The following is a 15658-nucleotide window of genomic DNA, read 5'->3' on the forward strand; positions in this document are numbered from 1 at the left end:
AACAGCCCCCCCGGGACCCTGACACCCCCCTCCCCCGGGACACCAATGCCCCTCCGGGGTCCCCCAACACCCCTCTGGGTCCCCAACCCCCCCCTCCCCCCCCCCCCCCCCCCGCCATGTGTCCCCATGTGAGCAGGGGGGGAGGGAGGGAAGGAGGGGGGGGCTGGATGGGAGAGGGACACTGGGGGGGGCTGTGAATATGGGGGGGGGGGCTGCAACTATGGGGGGGGGCTGCTGGGTGACAGCAGGATTGGGGAGCACGGGGGGGGCTTGAGGACACTCAGCCTCATCTTCCCTGCCATCTTCTGCTGCTGCCAGGACACCCCCCCCCCCCCCCCCCCCCGCGGTGGAGGGGGATGCCAGAGGGGACACGAATGGGGCAGGTCTCAGCTGACCCCCTCCCCCCCTCCTATCTCCCCAGCCCCCCAATTTTGGAATAAAGCCACCAGCGTGTCCCCAAGTCATGTCACCCCCTGGTTGTGCAGGTGGTGGCCGCGTCCATCCCATGACCTGTACCCTGCTCGTCCCTGAGGCCGCCATCAACCTCCAGTTCCTCAGCCAACGAGCGGGGCCCGACGAGGGACAGACATGTGGTCCTGACCCCAGTGGTGGCCCCAACCCTGGTGGTGTCACCCACTCTGGTAGTGTCCCCAAATTCAATGGTGGTGACTCTGGTGGTGGCCCTCCCCGTGGTGGCTCCAAGCCCTGTTGGTGGCCCTGACCCCAGCAGTGGCCCCAAACTCAATGATGCTGACTCTGATGGTGGCCCTGGATCCCGTGGTGGCTCCAAGCCCTGTTGGTGGCCCTGACCCCAGCAGTGGCCCCAAACTCAACGGTGGTGACTCTGGTGGCGGCCCTGACCCCATGGTGTCCCCCACCCCAGTGGTGGCTCCAGCCCTGCCGGTGGCCCTGACCCCAGCAGTGGCCCTGATCCCATGGTGGTCCCAACTCCAGTGGTGTCCCTCACCCCAGTGGTGGCCTTGACCCCGACTGTGGCCCCAAATTCAGTGGTGTCCCCCACCCCAGCAGTGGCCCTGACCCCGGTGGCCCCTGACCCGGTGGTAGCCCTGACCCTGGTGTCTACAAACTCAGCAGTGGCCCCTGACCCCGGTGGTGGCCCCGACCCCGGTGGTGGCCACGGATCCCCTGGCGGTGTCCCCCACCCTGTTCCCCGCCCACGGGGGCTGTCTCTGGCTCCATCGGGTTATTTAAAGGTTTATTTATTGGCGAATAAAGGGGGTTTTGGGTGCGTTGGTGCCAGGGTGCTCCCTGCCCCCCCCCCGCCGGCTCTTTGGGGTGACTCAGCTCCTCCCCCCCCCCCCCGGGGTGCGCCATGGGGTGGGGGCACACGGGGGGGGGGGGTGTGTGACGCTGCTCCGGCGTGGGACAGGACAGAGCATGGGAGGGGGGATGGACACAATGACAGGGACCGTGGAAGGGATGGGGGCCTGGGGGGGAGGAGGGGGAGCGGGTGTCCTGAGTGGGGTCCCAGCATCAAAGGGGACAGTCCCTGTGGCCCCCCCCACCCAGGCCTCTCTTTACTCCAGCCCTGTGTCCCTCTCCCCCCCCCCCCCCCCTTGTCCCCCCCCCACCCGCGGGACGGGGGGAGGGGTGGGTCCCGAAAGGGGGGGAGAGGGGGGGCGCCCACGCAGCGTGTCCCGGGGCGGGGGGAAGGGGGGGGGGAGTCCCGCCTTCGCACAGACGTGTCCTGCCCTGTGTGCCCCCCCCCCGCCTCCCGTTAGCCCGCGTGTCCCTCCCGCCGCGGCCACCAGGGGGCGCCGCGGGACCGCGGGTTCGAGCCCGGCCAGGGTCGATCCGCTCCGTCCCCCCCCCCCCCAATCATCGGGGACACCTCCCCACCCCCACCCCCAACCCCAAAGGGGACACCCCCCCCCCCCCACACACACACACCCGCCCCAGGGGACCCGGGCGTCCAAGAACTGCCGCGTCCTACACGGGGGGCTCGCTGCAGAGGACGATCTCCAGTTCCTTGCGGTAGAGTTTGCCCCCGTCGGAGAGGTTCATGATGCTCTTCCTGTAGTTGGTGAGCTGCTGGATGTTCATCTCCTGCAAGGAACGGGGTGGGTGGGTGTGTCTGGGTACCCTTTTTCTCCCTTGGGGGACACCCCCAGGCTGGGGCACCCCCCCCCCCCAACTTCCCCACGGGGACACAGTGTTGGCATCTCAACCGGCGTCTCTCCCGGTCCTCATGGAGCAGGGATGCAGGGGGCGGAGGATGCTGCTGGGAGAGGGGAGGACGCATGGGGGGAGTCCAGGAGGTTCTGGGCGGGGCTGGACACCCCGTTTCTCCCTGGGGGGCACCCCCAAGCTGGTACATTCCCCTCTCAGCTCCCCCATGGGGACACAGTTGGCACCTGGACCAGCATCTCCCCTGGACCCACGGAGCAGGGATGCAGGGGTTGGAAGATTGTGCTGGGAGAGAGGAGGCAGCATGGGGGGGTCCAGGGCGGACAGGTACCCCATTTCCCCTTGGAGTGCACCCCCAGGCTGGAACAGCCCTCACCCCATACGATCCCCCATGGGGACGCAGGGTTGGCATCTGGACCAGCATCTCTCCTGGTCCCCCTGGAGCAGGGATGCAGGGGGTGGAAGGTGCTGCTGGGAGAGGGGAGGAGGCATGAGAGGGGTCGGGGGGGGAGAACGATAGGCTCTGTCCCCCCCTTCTCATCCCCACTTACTTTCTTATTCTTCTCATACAGGTCTTTCAAAAGCGCGTCCAGCTCGTTCTCGTCAATGAAGCCACTTCCATCCTGGATAACGAGGTGGGACATCCGCAGGGGGAGGAAGGACACAAGCCAGGGCACCCTTGACCCAAACCCAGCACCCCCAGACCCAAACCCAGCACCCCTAGACCCAAATCAGAGCAGGGAACTGATCCAACCAAAACCAGGTAGTTTGGGGTTTGGCTTTTTTTGGGGGCGGAATTGTATTTATTTGGGGCAGTTTCCCGGGTGTCCCTACCTTGTCGTAGAAGGCGAAGATGGCGTTGAACTCCTCGGAGGACAGCTTCATCCCCTGGGCAGAGCAAGGGACACTGTGCCGTGAGTCGGGGACAGAGCCAGGGAACAGGAATGGGTTGTTTGGGTTGGGTTGGTTTTTTTTTTTTTTTTTAATTATTATTTGTATTTTACCTGAAACTTCAGAAGGAAGTTTTCTTGCACAGGCAAAAGTCTGGAAAAGAAGAAGGGCAGGGATGAGTGGGAAGCGGCCAAGAAAAGACACTTTTTAAAATTCAAAAATTACTTTTTTTTGTTCAGAAAAAAAAAAAAAAAGGAAATTAAAGAGGAAAACTGTTTTTCTCGGAAGTTGGAGTGGACTTTTCCTAGACGGGAGCGTTTTGGGGTGTCTTCTCGCCTCCTCACCACCCGTGTCCTTACCGGGACATCTCCGAGAGGCCCAGCTTCCCGTCACCGTTCATGTCGAACATCCGCAGCTGCAGGGACACAAGCAGTCACCCATCGCCTCCTCCTCCCTCCCACCCAACCGGGGGGCGGCGGGACCCCCCCCCCTCCCCGGGAGGGGACCTGTCCTGCCCCGGGGGGGAGCCGTGGTCCCCCACTTACGATGGTCTGTGTGTACTCCTGCAGCTTGGGCTCGTCATAGGGCCGGTTCGCCTTCTTCAGCAGGTCTGACAAGAAGCCCTGGGAGGAGAGGGCTTCGTCGGGTTGTCCCCGTGTCCCCGCCGGCGATGTACCCCCACCCTTGGGGGGACCCATCCCAGCCCACCCCGTGCTCGTCACCCACCTTGAGCTCGTTGGCTTCGATGTAGCCGCTGCGGTCCGTGTCGTACCTGCGCCAAGCCTGCGAAGCAGCCCCGCCGTGAAGGTGAGCATGGGCTGGCACCCCCGTCCCCCGTCCCCCCAACATCGACACTGTCCCTTGGGGCTGGATGCTTTTGTTCAGCCCCAGGCCAGGAGTTCAAGCGCCATTATCCTCATCCTTTAATATTTAATTACATCCCCCGATTAAACAACAGCACCCATTTACCCCCTCATGCCACCGGCTGCTCATCTTTCAGCCATCACCTGCACCTTGGTTTAATTTTCCAAGCACAGGCTCCCCCTCCCCCGGGTGCTGCACCTCCCCCTCCACCCCCAGCTGCCTTTCGGTCCCCATCCACAATTTGTCCCCCACCCTGCGGATGGGTTTCATCCCCTGCAAGGGCACAGTGAGGTTTTTGAAGGCATCTGCTCCAGCACATCCCTGACACCAAGGACCGACCGCCCTGGAGGGGGAATTTACGGAAACGGCTCCAAACCCCTGCAGCTCACCTCGCCGGGAGACCAGGATGAGGTGCCTGAGGAGCGCTGAGGACTTGGAAAACTCATCCGCCCCCCTCAAAACCAGCAGGATGCCCCACCTCGCCTCCCGACGCCGAGTTAAAGCCAAGAGTTTGGGGGAGACCCAGGGGGAGGGGCTGCTGGTGGTTTGGGCAACGCCAGCTCCCGGTTGTTTCTCTGTGGTGGAGCTGGGCACCGGGGACCGAATCCTGCTCACCTCCATGAACTCCGAGCTGGAGCCCACGTGCTGGCGGAAACACAGCAGGAAATTCTCCTCCGTGGGCAGGATCTGGGCCAGCTGCGGAGAACACGAGCGTCAGGGGGGAGCATGAGCATCCCGGGGAAGGACAGCGAGCATCCCGGGAGGGGCGGGGGGGGGAAAGGACCTCGAGCATCCCGGGAGGGGCGGGGGGGGGGGGGGGAAAGGACCGCGAGCATCCCGGGAGGGGCGGGGGGGGGGGGAAAGGACCGCGAGCATCCCCGGGGGGGGGGGGAAGGACCGCGAGCATCCCCGGGGGGGGGGGGGAAAGGACCGCGAGCATCCCCGGGGGGGGGGGGGAAAGGACCGCGAGCATCCCCGGGGGGGGGGGGAAAGGACCGCGAGCATCCCCGGGGGGGGGGGGAAAGGACCGCGAGCATCCCCGGGGGGGGGGGGAAAGGACCGCGAGCATCCCCGGGGGGGCGGAGGGGAAGGAAAGGACCGCGAGCATCCCCGGGGGGGCGGAGGGGAAGGAAAGGACCGCGAGCATCCCCGGGGGGGACGGGGGGAAGGAAAGGACAGCGAGCATCCCCGGGGGGGGCGGGGGGAAGGAAAGGACCGCGAGCATCCCGGGAGGGCGGGGGGAAGGAAAGGACCGCGAGCATCCCCGGGGGGGGGGAAAGGACCGCGAGCATCCCTGGTGTCCGGGGGTCCAGCATCACTCACCTCCGCCATCTCAATTTTGCCGTCCGCGTTTTTGTCATACTTGTGCATGAACTCCTTCATCTTGTCGCCCAAGTTGTCCTTCTTGGAATCCTGCCGGCGGGGAGAGGGGATGGGAGTACGTACCCCCCTCCCCGTGCCGGTGTCCCCCTCACTTCCCTCCCGGAGGTGCCCTGCTCCCGCTCCTCGGTGCCATTCCCGACAGAGGCGTGAGCCTGAACCCTCGGGCAGGAGGGACAGGGAGAAGGAAGGAGGAAAACCAGGAGAAGTCCTTACCACTCCTGCCCCCTTCCTCGCGCTTTCCAGCTCCTGGAAGAAGTTTTCCAGCTCTTTGCCTTCGATGTAGCCATTTCCTGGGGAAGGCAAAAAAAAATGCACTGAGATCCCCCCCCTCCCCAGTGTCAGAGGGCGGGATGGTCCCGGGGACGGCAGCGCTTGTCCCCCTCCGCATGGGGACACGGCTCCGAGGTGACTGTGGCACAAAAAAAAAAAAAAAAAAAGCCACTGTTACACAAATCTGAATTTTCAGAGAGCTGAGCCCCCTATGTTGTAGCCTGGGGGGGGGACACATAGCCCCAGGCTTGTCCCCTGCACCTGCTTGTAGGGCACAGGGGGCTTTGTCCCCATCCCGGAGTTTGCTGCATTTTCTGCATCTGATGCTGTAACCGGGTGGTTTAATTAAACCTCTCCGTGCTGAGCACCCCCAGCCAGGACTGACACCCCTGGAGGGAGCAGGGGGGGGCAGCCAGGGCAAATGGGGAGCAGCAAGAAGGCACCTGGCACAGCATTTCCCCCCCCACCCCGGGCGCAGGATCAGCCCTGGGCTGGGGTCAGCCCCCCAGGCAGGGAGCCCAGCACTGCTCTTCGAGGTGGCCCAGGGCTTAGAAAGGTCCCTGTCCCATGTCATCGTCTGTCCCCCCTCCACTCCCCCCTTGCTGTTGGTGTCTGTGCCAAGATGTGCATCCTGTGGAACCTGGGATATCCACGGCTCTTCCCTGCCAGGGGATGCTCGGAGCAGGATGGCTCAGCCAGCACCCAACCAGGCATCGCTCCCTCCGCAGTGGCCCTTGGTGGCTTCGAGGGGGTGACCAGCGCTAGGGGACCGCAGCGAGGACATCGGCTCCGCAGCACTGCCACCACCATGATAGAAGTCCTCCCTCCCACCAACCTCTGGGCACAGCTGGGGGATGGATGCAGCCTCCAGGGCTCTTCCCTGTGGGCATCCCCCCAAGCCCCCTCCCTATTTGAGCCTCCGGAGGCTTGGAGCGCGGTGCCCTGCTCTGTGCCACCGCCGGCATCGTCACCCGCGGCCTCTGGAGCAGCATCTCCTCCTCGTTGGGAATATCCCATCTGCATCCCGGCTGGAAGCGCCCGGGGAAGTCCCAGGGCACCCTCCTTGCTGACAGCCGCATTCCAACGGATGAGCAGCATCCCTGCCTCCCCACCCCACCTCCGCCACCATGAGGGGCTAGGGCGATGTCGGGGTATGGTTGTGAGCCACCGAGGGACTTGGTTTTCTGCTCCCCTTCCCAGGGCCTTTGCTTTTGCGGGCGCGGGAGAGCCACAAGCTCCTTTGAATGCAGTTGGAAAAAAAAATAATAAATAAATCAGCAAGAGTTTTGAGCCGGGAAAAAGAATAACGCCAGGAAAAGCTGTGGCCGGCAGCTTGGTTTTCCCCAAGCAGCAGCTTTGGGTAGGTCTGATCCGTGTCTGCAGAGCGGTGGGGTGCGGAGCAGCATGGAAAATCCCCTCTGGAGAACCCCGGCCGGTCCGTGCGGCTGCACCTCGGAGCCTCCCTGCGCCAGAGAGCCAGGGGACAGCCAAAAGTGGCAAAGCGAGGCCATCGAAGACACCCAAGGGGGACATCTCCAGGGTCTGAGGAGCCTTAAGGGGAAGCGGGTGAGAGCCCCATCGGGGGGGTGGGGGTGGGGGTGTTTAAGCGCAGGGAGGAGCTTGGGTGAGATGGCCCCGTCCAGGTCCCTCCATCACCCTGCGTCCATCGGCAGAGGGAAGTGGCCAGGGCTGTCGGAGGTCCCACCTGCCGCGGCAGAGCACGGTCCTCGTCAAGGCCACCATCTCCCCTGCTGCCCGAGTCCCTCCTCTGCTGGGCACTCACCGTGCCGCAGCCATGCCCTGTCCCAGGGGCTGCGGGCCAAGCTGGATGGGCGCCTGCCTCGGTGTTCGGGAGATGAGGGAGCACATCCAAGGGCGCAGCGGGACGTGCTGCGGGAAGGTGGCTGGACACCCGCACCAGGGGCTGCCCGCTCCCACCGGGGTGCCACTGTCCCACCTTCCCCATCCCCTCGGCAGCTCCAGTGCCAGCTCCGGCGGTGACAGGGACAGCCGTTCCCGTGTCCCCCAGTGCTGCAGGAAGGGACCCGACAGTCCCCGGCTCCATCAGCGCAGCCAGGGACGCTGCATGACGCAGTTCCCAGAAGGGTTTTGGTCCCCAAACCTCCCCTCGGGGACAGGAGACCCAGGGAAGGACAAGAACTTTGCCCTGAGCACCACCCCACTGCGCTCAAATAAACTATTTTCCCACCAAAACGATGCTGCTTTTTGCATTTCCCCCCCCACACACACACTTTTTGGGGGCTGGCAGCAATGGGGACCAGGGGTGGCATGCCCAGCTGTGACTCTGTGGGGACGTGACATCCCCGTTGGGGGATGTGACTGCTGCCACGGCATCCCTGAGGAGAGGTTTTGCAGGGCTGGGGAGCAGGTGGGGAGGGACAGAGGGCTCCAGCTATGGTGGTGGTGGTGGGGGGAACACAGGCATTCTTCACCCCTGCCCCAGGCCAAGGGACACCCCCTTCTGTCACACCCCCACCTCCAGGGCAAGGGGGTGGCCCCAGGGGCCAAGCTGGTGGCAACCAGACAAGCCAGGTGTCAAGGACGGGCCACAGCGGAGGCAGGGCGGGACAGAGGGGGCTAATGGTGGGCACTGGGCAAGGGTTTCCCGAGGGCCCCCTTCGGGCAGGACCCCTCCCCCGCCAGCACCCAGAGGTGACACCAGCCCAGAGTGACCCTCGGGGGACGCACAAGAGACCTGGGGCTAAACATCCTACAGGCTGGAGGGGTGTTCGGGGTGGGGGGTCCGGTGCCGGGGCTCCCCATCCTTTCCCGACGGGGGGTGTGTGTGTGTGTGTGTGTGTCCCCTCGATCCCAGAGCTCTCCCAGAGCGAGTTCTCCATCATCCCGGAGGGTCTCCATCATCCCGGGGTAGTATCCGCCGCCCCGGGGTGGGATGTGGGGGGGGCTCTCCATCATCCCGGGAGGGTCTCCGTCTCCTCGGGAGGGTCTATAGCATCCCGGAGGGGGGGTCTATAGCATCCCCGGGCTGCGGTGGCGGAGGCTCTACCTCCTCCTCCGGGCTCCCCCCCGACGGGATGCCCGGGGACCCTTTCCCCCGTCCCCCCCCGCCGGGGATGCTCACTCAGCCCGGTGCCCTCCCCCGCCGGTTTTGGGACGGGGGGGGACGGGGGGAGGTTGAGGGGTGTGCCGGCGGGTCCCCCCCGCGCCCCGGGACTGACCGTCCGCGTCGAAGTGTCGCCAGACGTCGAGGAACTGGGAGGCGGTGAGCTCGGCCAGGTGGAGGTGCGGGGCCTGCTGCGGGCCGGCCATCTCCCGCTGCCGCCGCCGCCGCCGCCGCTGCCGCCGCCGCCCGCCCGCCGCCGCCTTTTATACCCGCCGCCGCCGGAGACACCTCCCCCCCCTCCCTCCGCCGCCGCCAGGGGGCGCCGCTGCCCCGGGACACCGGGCGGGCAGCGGGGGGGCGGGAGGGTGGGAACGGGAGGCCGGCACCGCGGGGTGAGGATGGGGACGGGGACATACGGACACCGGGACGCACGGGCAGCGGGAAACCGGGACGCTTGGGCGTCGGGACCGGCGGGGGCAGCGCTGAGCACTTTGGGGGGCGGCTCGCGCCACTTAGTCCCTGCCTTGTCATCTACCCCCGCCCCATCACCTACCCCTGCCCTGTGTCACCTACCCCTGCCCCGTCTCCTACCCCTGCCCTGTGCCACCTGCCCTGCCTGACGTCACCTAGCCTTTTCCCATCACCTACCCCTGCCCCATCACCTACCCCTGCCCTGTGTCACCTACCCCTGCCCCATGTCACCTAGCCTTGCCCTGTGCCACCTACCCTGTCACCTGCCCCTGCCCTGTCACCTACCCCTGCCCTGTCACCTACCCCTGCCCTGTGCCACCTACCCCTGCCCCATCACCTACCCCTGCCCCATGTCACCTAGCCTTGCCCTGTGCCACCTACCCTGTCACCTGCCCCTGCCCTGTCACCTACCCCTGCCCTGTCACCTACCCCTGCCCTGTGCCACCTACCCCTGCCCCATCACCTACCCCTGTCCTGACACCTAGCCCTGCCTTGTCACCTACCGCTGCCCCACATCAGCTGTCCTGCAAGGTGTCGCCTTCCCCTTCCCCCCTGTCACCTGCCCTGCCTGACGTCACCCAGCCCTGCCCCATCACCTACCCCTGCCCTATGTCACCTGTCCTGCACGATGTCATCTACCCCTGCCCTGTGCCACCTATCCCTGTCCTATGTCATCTACTTCTGTCCTGTGCCACCTACCCCTGCCCATGTCATTTACCCCTCTACCACGTGTCACCTACCCTGGTCCCATGTCACCAACCCCTGACTTGTGCCAAGTACCCCTGCCCCGTGCCACCTATCCCTGTCCTATATTGCCTATCCCTGTCCTATGTCACCTACCCCTACCCTGTCACCAACCCCTGCCCCATGTCACCTAGCCCTGTCCTGACACCTAGCCCTGCCTTGTCACCCTGCCCTGGCCTGCCACCTCCTCCTGGCTGTCACTCCATCCCTTCCCCGAGTCCCTGCATCCCTTCCTGTGCCACCCAGCTCTGCCCGTCACCCAGCCCTCATGCCCGTCACCCAGCCCTATCTCTGTCACTGCATCCCTGCCCCATGTCACCACACCTTGTCACTGTCCCCCTGCCTCACCGGGCTCCCCGACGGCAGCCCAGGACTTGCTATTCCCGGTGGCAGGAGCAGGATGGAGGCAGCCCCAGTGCCACCGCCACGGAGGGACCATGCAATGGCCATGGTGGGGCTGTCACCCACGACCCACGGCTGGGGACACGAAACCCGGACACTGAGTCCGTCGTTTGGAGGAAAACCCAAGGATCCCTTGGATCAGGGCTTTGCCATTCCTCCTGGGGGGGGTCTCCTTGGAGGGCTGGGAGCGATGCTCAGCCCAAAAAGGGACATTTCTCACCCTGGCTCCCGCTGCCACTCACTGGCTCGTGGGGGGATTTCCTTTTCCCAAGTTTTCCCAAACAGCAGGGAAATTTCCAGGCCCAAACAAACAGCCACACGTGGGGTTTGTCACCGGCTCCAGCGCAGCCTGCCCAGGGGAAGTGTTGCCATGGATACGGGGGGGGGGGGGAGAGAGGGGAATAATAATATAATTCAGCTCCAGTGAGAGGGCTCGGCCGACAGAAATGCTTAATTAAAGATGAGAAGAAAGCAGGAAAGTTCAGCCGTGCGCAGAGCAGGGAGTTATCCCGGGAACTGACTGCCCATCCTGCCGGCTGCTGGCGCCGGCTTGCTTTTGCCTCTTGGCTGGAAGAAAAGGGGGTGCAAGGTGCTTTCCCCGCCCCCCCCCCATCAAATCACAGATTTTGGGAGCTGGCTTGGGGACGGGGAGATGGCCCCAAGCCTGGCTGTAAGGCCATGGGGAGGTGGGGCAGGGCAGGAGGCTAGGCTCCGGGCACGGGAAGGGAGATGCTGTGCCAGCATCCTCTGGGGAGAGCCAGGCTGGGACGCAGAGCAGCAGCGTGGCCTTCTCCTCCTCCTCCTCCTCCCTGCGGCACGACACAGCCTTCAAGCAGGCACGGGGACAATGAGGGGCGTCTTGAGTATTCAGGTCACATTTCCTGGGGTCTGGTGTGGAGATGAGTTCCAAAAAAGCTTCCTTTTCTCATTATTGGAGCATGATTTTCCCCAGCGGAGCCCATTGCTTTTCCATCCCCACTCCCTCCAGAGCCAAGTTTTCCTGGGGGCTGAGAGGGGACACGCTCTGCCTCTGCAGGGCTGGGTTTAGGGACGCGTCCCCACGTGTCCCCAGGCTGGGGGGAAGAAGGGGCACAGGGGGACATCAGGTCCCCAGTGTTGATCCTCTCCATAGGGAGCAGACCCACCGCAGGGATGGCTCCAGGACACCCACCTCTCTGCTGCGGAAGACCCAAGGTGGCTCCAAGGTGACACCTGGGAGTAAAATTGGGCCTCGGGCAGTGCCCTGAACCCATTCCCCTCCATTCCTGAGGAAACACCTCCTTGAGCTGCCTTTGCAAAGCCCCCTGAGGGGCAAGAAGGGCTCATTCCTCCAGGAAGGGGTGTGCTAAGATGGAGAAAGAGAGTTTTAGAGAGAAGGGGTGGTTGTTCTGTTTAAAGCCATCTCCCAAGATGGGTGTCCAGGCTCCGGGCATGGCAGGGAGAGGTTGTCTCCTCTGCAGGAGAAGAGGCTGGATGGTCCCCTCCACGTCCCAGCTCTTAAACCAACTCCTGTCTGAAAGTGCCATCAGATTTTGGAAATATCAGCCCATCTTGCTGCTTACAGAGCCAGGCTTTAATTCAGCAACCAACTGGGACCTGTCCCCGGCCATGACCCGCATCTCTTCCCCGTGCTCCACACACTCAGCCTGGCAGGGAAGAGTTTAATTCTTTCCAGCATATGAAATCCTTGCGGGATTTCATCCTAAAATGCTCAAAAATCCTAAAGCTTTTTGAGGAACAAAAAAAAAACCCAAACCAACACAACAACCCAGCATAACAGAAACTCCCTAATTCAACTGCAGGTTTTTGGTAAAGAGAAATGTCTAAGGGAATTTTGATAACTTGAGGGCAAAGCGTATGTTCAGCTGCTGAGCTGAGACAGACAGTGCTTTTTTTTTTTTAAAAAGAAAAAAAAAGCGCTTTAAAATTTACTTTTATGTAGAAGGGAGCGCAAACGGTGAATCTCACTTAAAAGAGCGTCTGGGAAACCGAGCCTTGCAAAGCAAACGGGATGGAGCGCACAAGCAGATTTGTCTGGGGAGGTTGGGGGGGTTGTTTCTCAGGTGACAGCAGAGATCTCCGCTTGAAATCTCATGGTACGGGCCAGCCGAGGGTTGTACCAGAGGTCCCGGCATCAGGCTTCCACGGGAATCACGCACGAGGGCATTGATACAACATCTCCCATCTTCTCCAGGGCACTGGAAGCAGTGGGACCCCATGTCCTGGAGCGATGAGTGAGGACAAGGCAAGGGCTGGCACAAAGGACGGGCCAGGCTGGCTCCCGGGACCACAGGATGGATCCCGCCACCACGGGGATGGCCCACGGGATTCACCTCCCAGGCAGAACCTCAGCTCATCCCTAACCAAAGCGCTGAGACAGTCAGGGTGAGGCAGGCAATCTGGGGTTCTCTTGTTCTACTTGCTCACTTTTAGCCTTTCACGCATCTTTCAGCTTGTTCCTGTGGCCACAGAAGCCCCCGGTTCAGAAGCAGGTAAGTGGCACAGAGAACAGCAGTGAGAGGAAGCCGAGGCTGTGTGTTACGATCCACTCATTTGGAGCCTTGGACATTGCCAGAAAGCACTAAGAGCACGAAATAAAAGGTCCGGGATTCAGTGAGCAGCACGAAGGAACCCATGTTCTGCCTCCAGCAGGGACAAACGGCTGCACTGGGACCACCACAGCCCTTCATCACACCCTTCAGCTGCTCAACACTGAGCTGAGATCCTTTGGTTCTTGGTATTTTTTTGTCTAAGAGTTGCCCAGCCCAGTGGGACCAGTAAGAAATACCAGTAAAAAACAGCCAGTCAAGTGTTGGTCCTGATTCTCCTGAGCTTTGAGCCCCAGTGCTCTGATCCCACAGGGATGTCCTCCAGCCTGGGGGGTTGGAAGTGGGGGGTACAACTAAGCAACTCCCTCCTTTCTAACCAGTGGTACTGGCACAGTAAACAAACCCACTCTTTTCAGGACCACAGCAGGTTTTATTCCCCCCCAAGATTTTCCCCCACTTGCATCGTTGCATTCCAGCCTTTTGAAACTCATCAGCAATAACAAAAATAAAAAAAGAAACGTTAGATTAAAAGTATCTCCAAAACCAGACAAATCCACTCATTAATTGTATTCCCCCTTCTCTCCCCCAACGCGTGAGCAAGATCCTTTTCCAAATTCCTGAGGCATTTCTCCCCCCCTCTCGTCATATACGGGGACAGAAATCAGGATGCTCATGCAGAGTGAGAGCCATCCAGGCCCACCTTGGGCAGCAGAAAGACGAGCCCCCAACTGTTAGAGGGCTCAAACGCTATTTAGAAAAATATTTCTTTAAAAATGGGCGTAATTTTGGGGTTAACATTTAAGTTGAAGATGTATCCAGACACAAGTGCGTGGTGTGGGTCCGGTGCTCCGCCTCTGGCACAGCTGGAGAGGAGCAGCCACCAGGTGCTGGTCCCCAGCTCCTCCTCGTCTCCAGCCCGGTTTGAGACGGACCAGCGCGACTGCGGGATTTTGGGCTGCTTCCCTTCCCTTTGCAGTCCAGCCTGACTCCAATTAATTACTGGAGCCTGCCAAAATCCCAGCCTTAGCTATTCCGGCTGCTCTCTGGCTGCACAGCTGTCTCCCACTCGCACTTGAGAGACTTTGTATTTACCAAGTATTAATTAGATGAATATGAAGCACCATTTTCTAGGCAGGGGAAATTATCCGCTCTCTCTCCCTGCCCTGTTACAAGCCCATATTGGGACACGTCTGAAAAGGGAGCAGGTAGAAGTGGTTCCTTCTTCCTCTGCACAGCTGCCACTTTTCATATTTCACTGCTTTTGCTGCCACCGTTGAGCATTTCACTCCTGTCAGACCTAAAAAGGCAACAGCCTTGTGGAAGGAGGAGCTGGAGTCTCCCTCCCTTTGCCTCTTACCACCAGAGCTGGTCCTTGGGACCATCTCCACAGTCAGACCCACCAAGCGGAAAGAGCTGTCATCTCAGCGGGCTCCTCCAAGCGTCAGGAGCTGCTGGACAAGTGTCTTGGCCAGTAGAGGGCCAGCAATGAACCTCCCCCCTCCAGAAGCCCTCAAGACCCGGATGGGCTGGCAGGTCTGACCACAGATAACCCTGACAGAAGAAGAGAAGGGGATGGGATGTCCACCCCAAGATCTTTCCTAGGCCTCAAGTGCTGCCATTTCATGGCAAACATGCACAGGACAACTCCATTCCTCCTGGTGGCAACATCTGCACCCTCAATGAAACAGCAGTTGACACCACTAATTGCAGCATGAAGGGCTTCAAGCAAACACCCATCCAGAAAAAACTCATCAGGCCGCAACATCCTTTAGCTCCCCAGGCTGAAGAAATGTCACAGGAGGCTGAAGGCCACGACGGAGGGCAAGCATCAACGGCAAACGACTGATCAGCTAAATCTAGGAAGGCAGATTGGGAGCTCCCCGTGACCAGTTGGGTGCCTTCAGTTCAGACCAGCGTGTCAGCTGGAAACATTTAGCTACGACAGTGATGGGCTTTACAGAGAACTCCCAGATAAATGAAGGGAAAAGGTTACCTAATAATTACAGTCACTCTTTCACATCCAGCTGCATTCATGGCTCAGCTTGGCCTTTGGGGAGCAATGAATAATGCACCATTCTGATGAACAGTCACCCTTCCTTGATAGACCATCGGCACGCTGGTAGAGGAGAGCGTGGTGGCTTCTCCTGTTTGTCCTTTGCTCGCTGCTAGGCTCAATTTCTTCACGTAAGAGGACCAGGAAAGTCAGAAAAATACCATACCTGCTTCAAAATAATTGCCACTGTAATTTCCCATCACCCAGGGACTGCAGCAGAGCAAAGCTGGGGTGAAACACTGAGATCAAACCATAATCTTTCTTTCCTGGGACACCAAAAGGTAACCAGTCTCTGGTGCAAGTGGCTCAAGCTGCCACATCCAGGGACAGACCAAACAAAACCAGGCAGAGCTGGACCTGGATCCTCTTTCCAGCTTGGCCAGTCCTACACCGTGCATGGACAAGTCATGCCTTGTACCTGAGCTGCACTGTTGCCTCCTGTCAAACAGGGGTTCAAGGCTGGAAACAGAGTGGGGAGGTGTGAGGGGTTGTTGGGGATCATGCTGCATCACAGCAAACAGCTACTGAGCTCCACAGCCGGTCAAGAGGAGCCGAGGAGTGAGCATAGAGAGGGCTTTCTGGAGAAGACCTTCGGGGGCAGTAAGGGAACACAACAACCCCATGCACGGGGATGCAGTGGTTTTCCAAGTTGTAAAATCAATCTCCCTGCCCTGCAGCATCGCTTGTTCCAGACAGATCTCATCTTTAGTCCAGCCTGATTTACATATCCAGGTCCTCACCCAGAACTCGGAGCCTTTTTGTGGACTTCCACCGGCTTCAGATCAGGTCCTACCAAAG

At 61.2% G+C, this 15658-nt stretch overlaps 1 protein-coding gene across 1 annotated transcript; it reads right to left on the reverse strand.

Moving 5' to 3' along the window:
- Positions 1-1950: 1950 nt before the first annotated feature.
- Positions 1951-8847, reverse strand: CALB2 (calbindin 2). The gene is made up of 11 exons (XM_074152159.1): positions 8757-8847; positions 5500-5576; positions 5227-5316; positions 4519-4599; positions 3766-3822; positions 3585-3662; positions 3399-3454; positions 3153-3192; positions 2983-3036; positions 2700-2771; positions 1951-2067 (listed from the first exon to the last, which is right to left on the reverse strand). The coding sequence occupies exons 1-11, from the start codon at positions 8845-8847 to the stop codon at positions 1951-1953; spliced, it is 813 nt and encodes a 270-aa protein (XP_074008260.1).
- Positions 8848-15658: the final 6811 nt, after the last annotated feature.

This window comes from Numenius arquata, chromosome 8 (assembly GCF_964106895.1).
Source record: "Numenius arquata chromosome 8, bNumArq3.hap1.1, whole genome shotgun sequence".
Lineage (NCBI taxonomy): Eukaryota > Metazoa > Chordata > Aves > Charadriiformes > Scolopacidae > Numenius > Numenius arquata.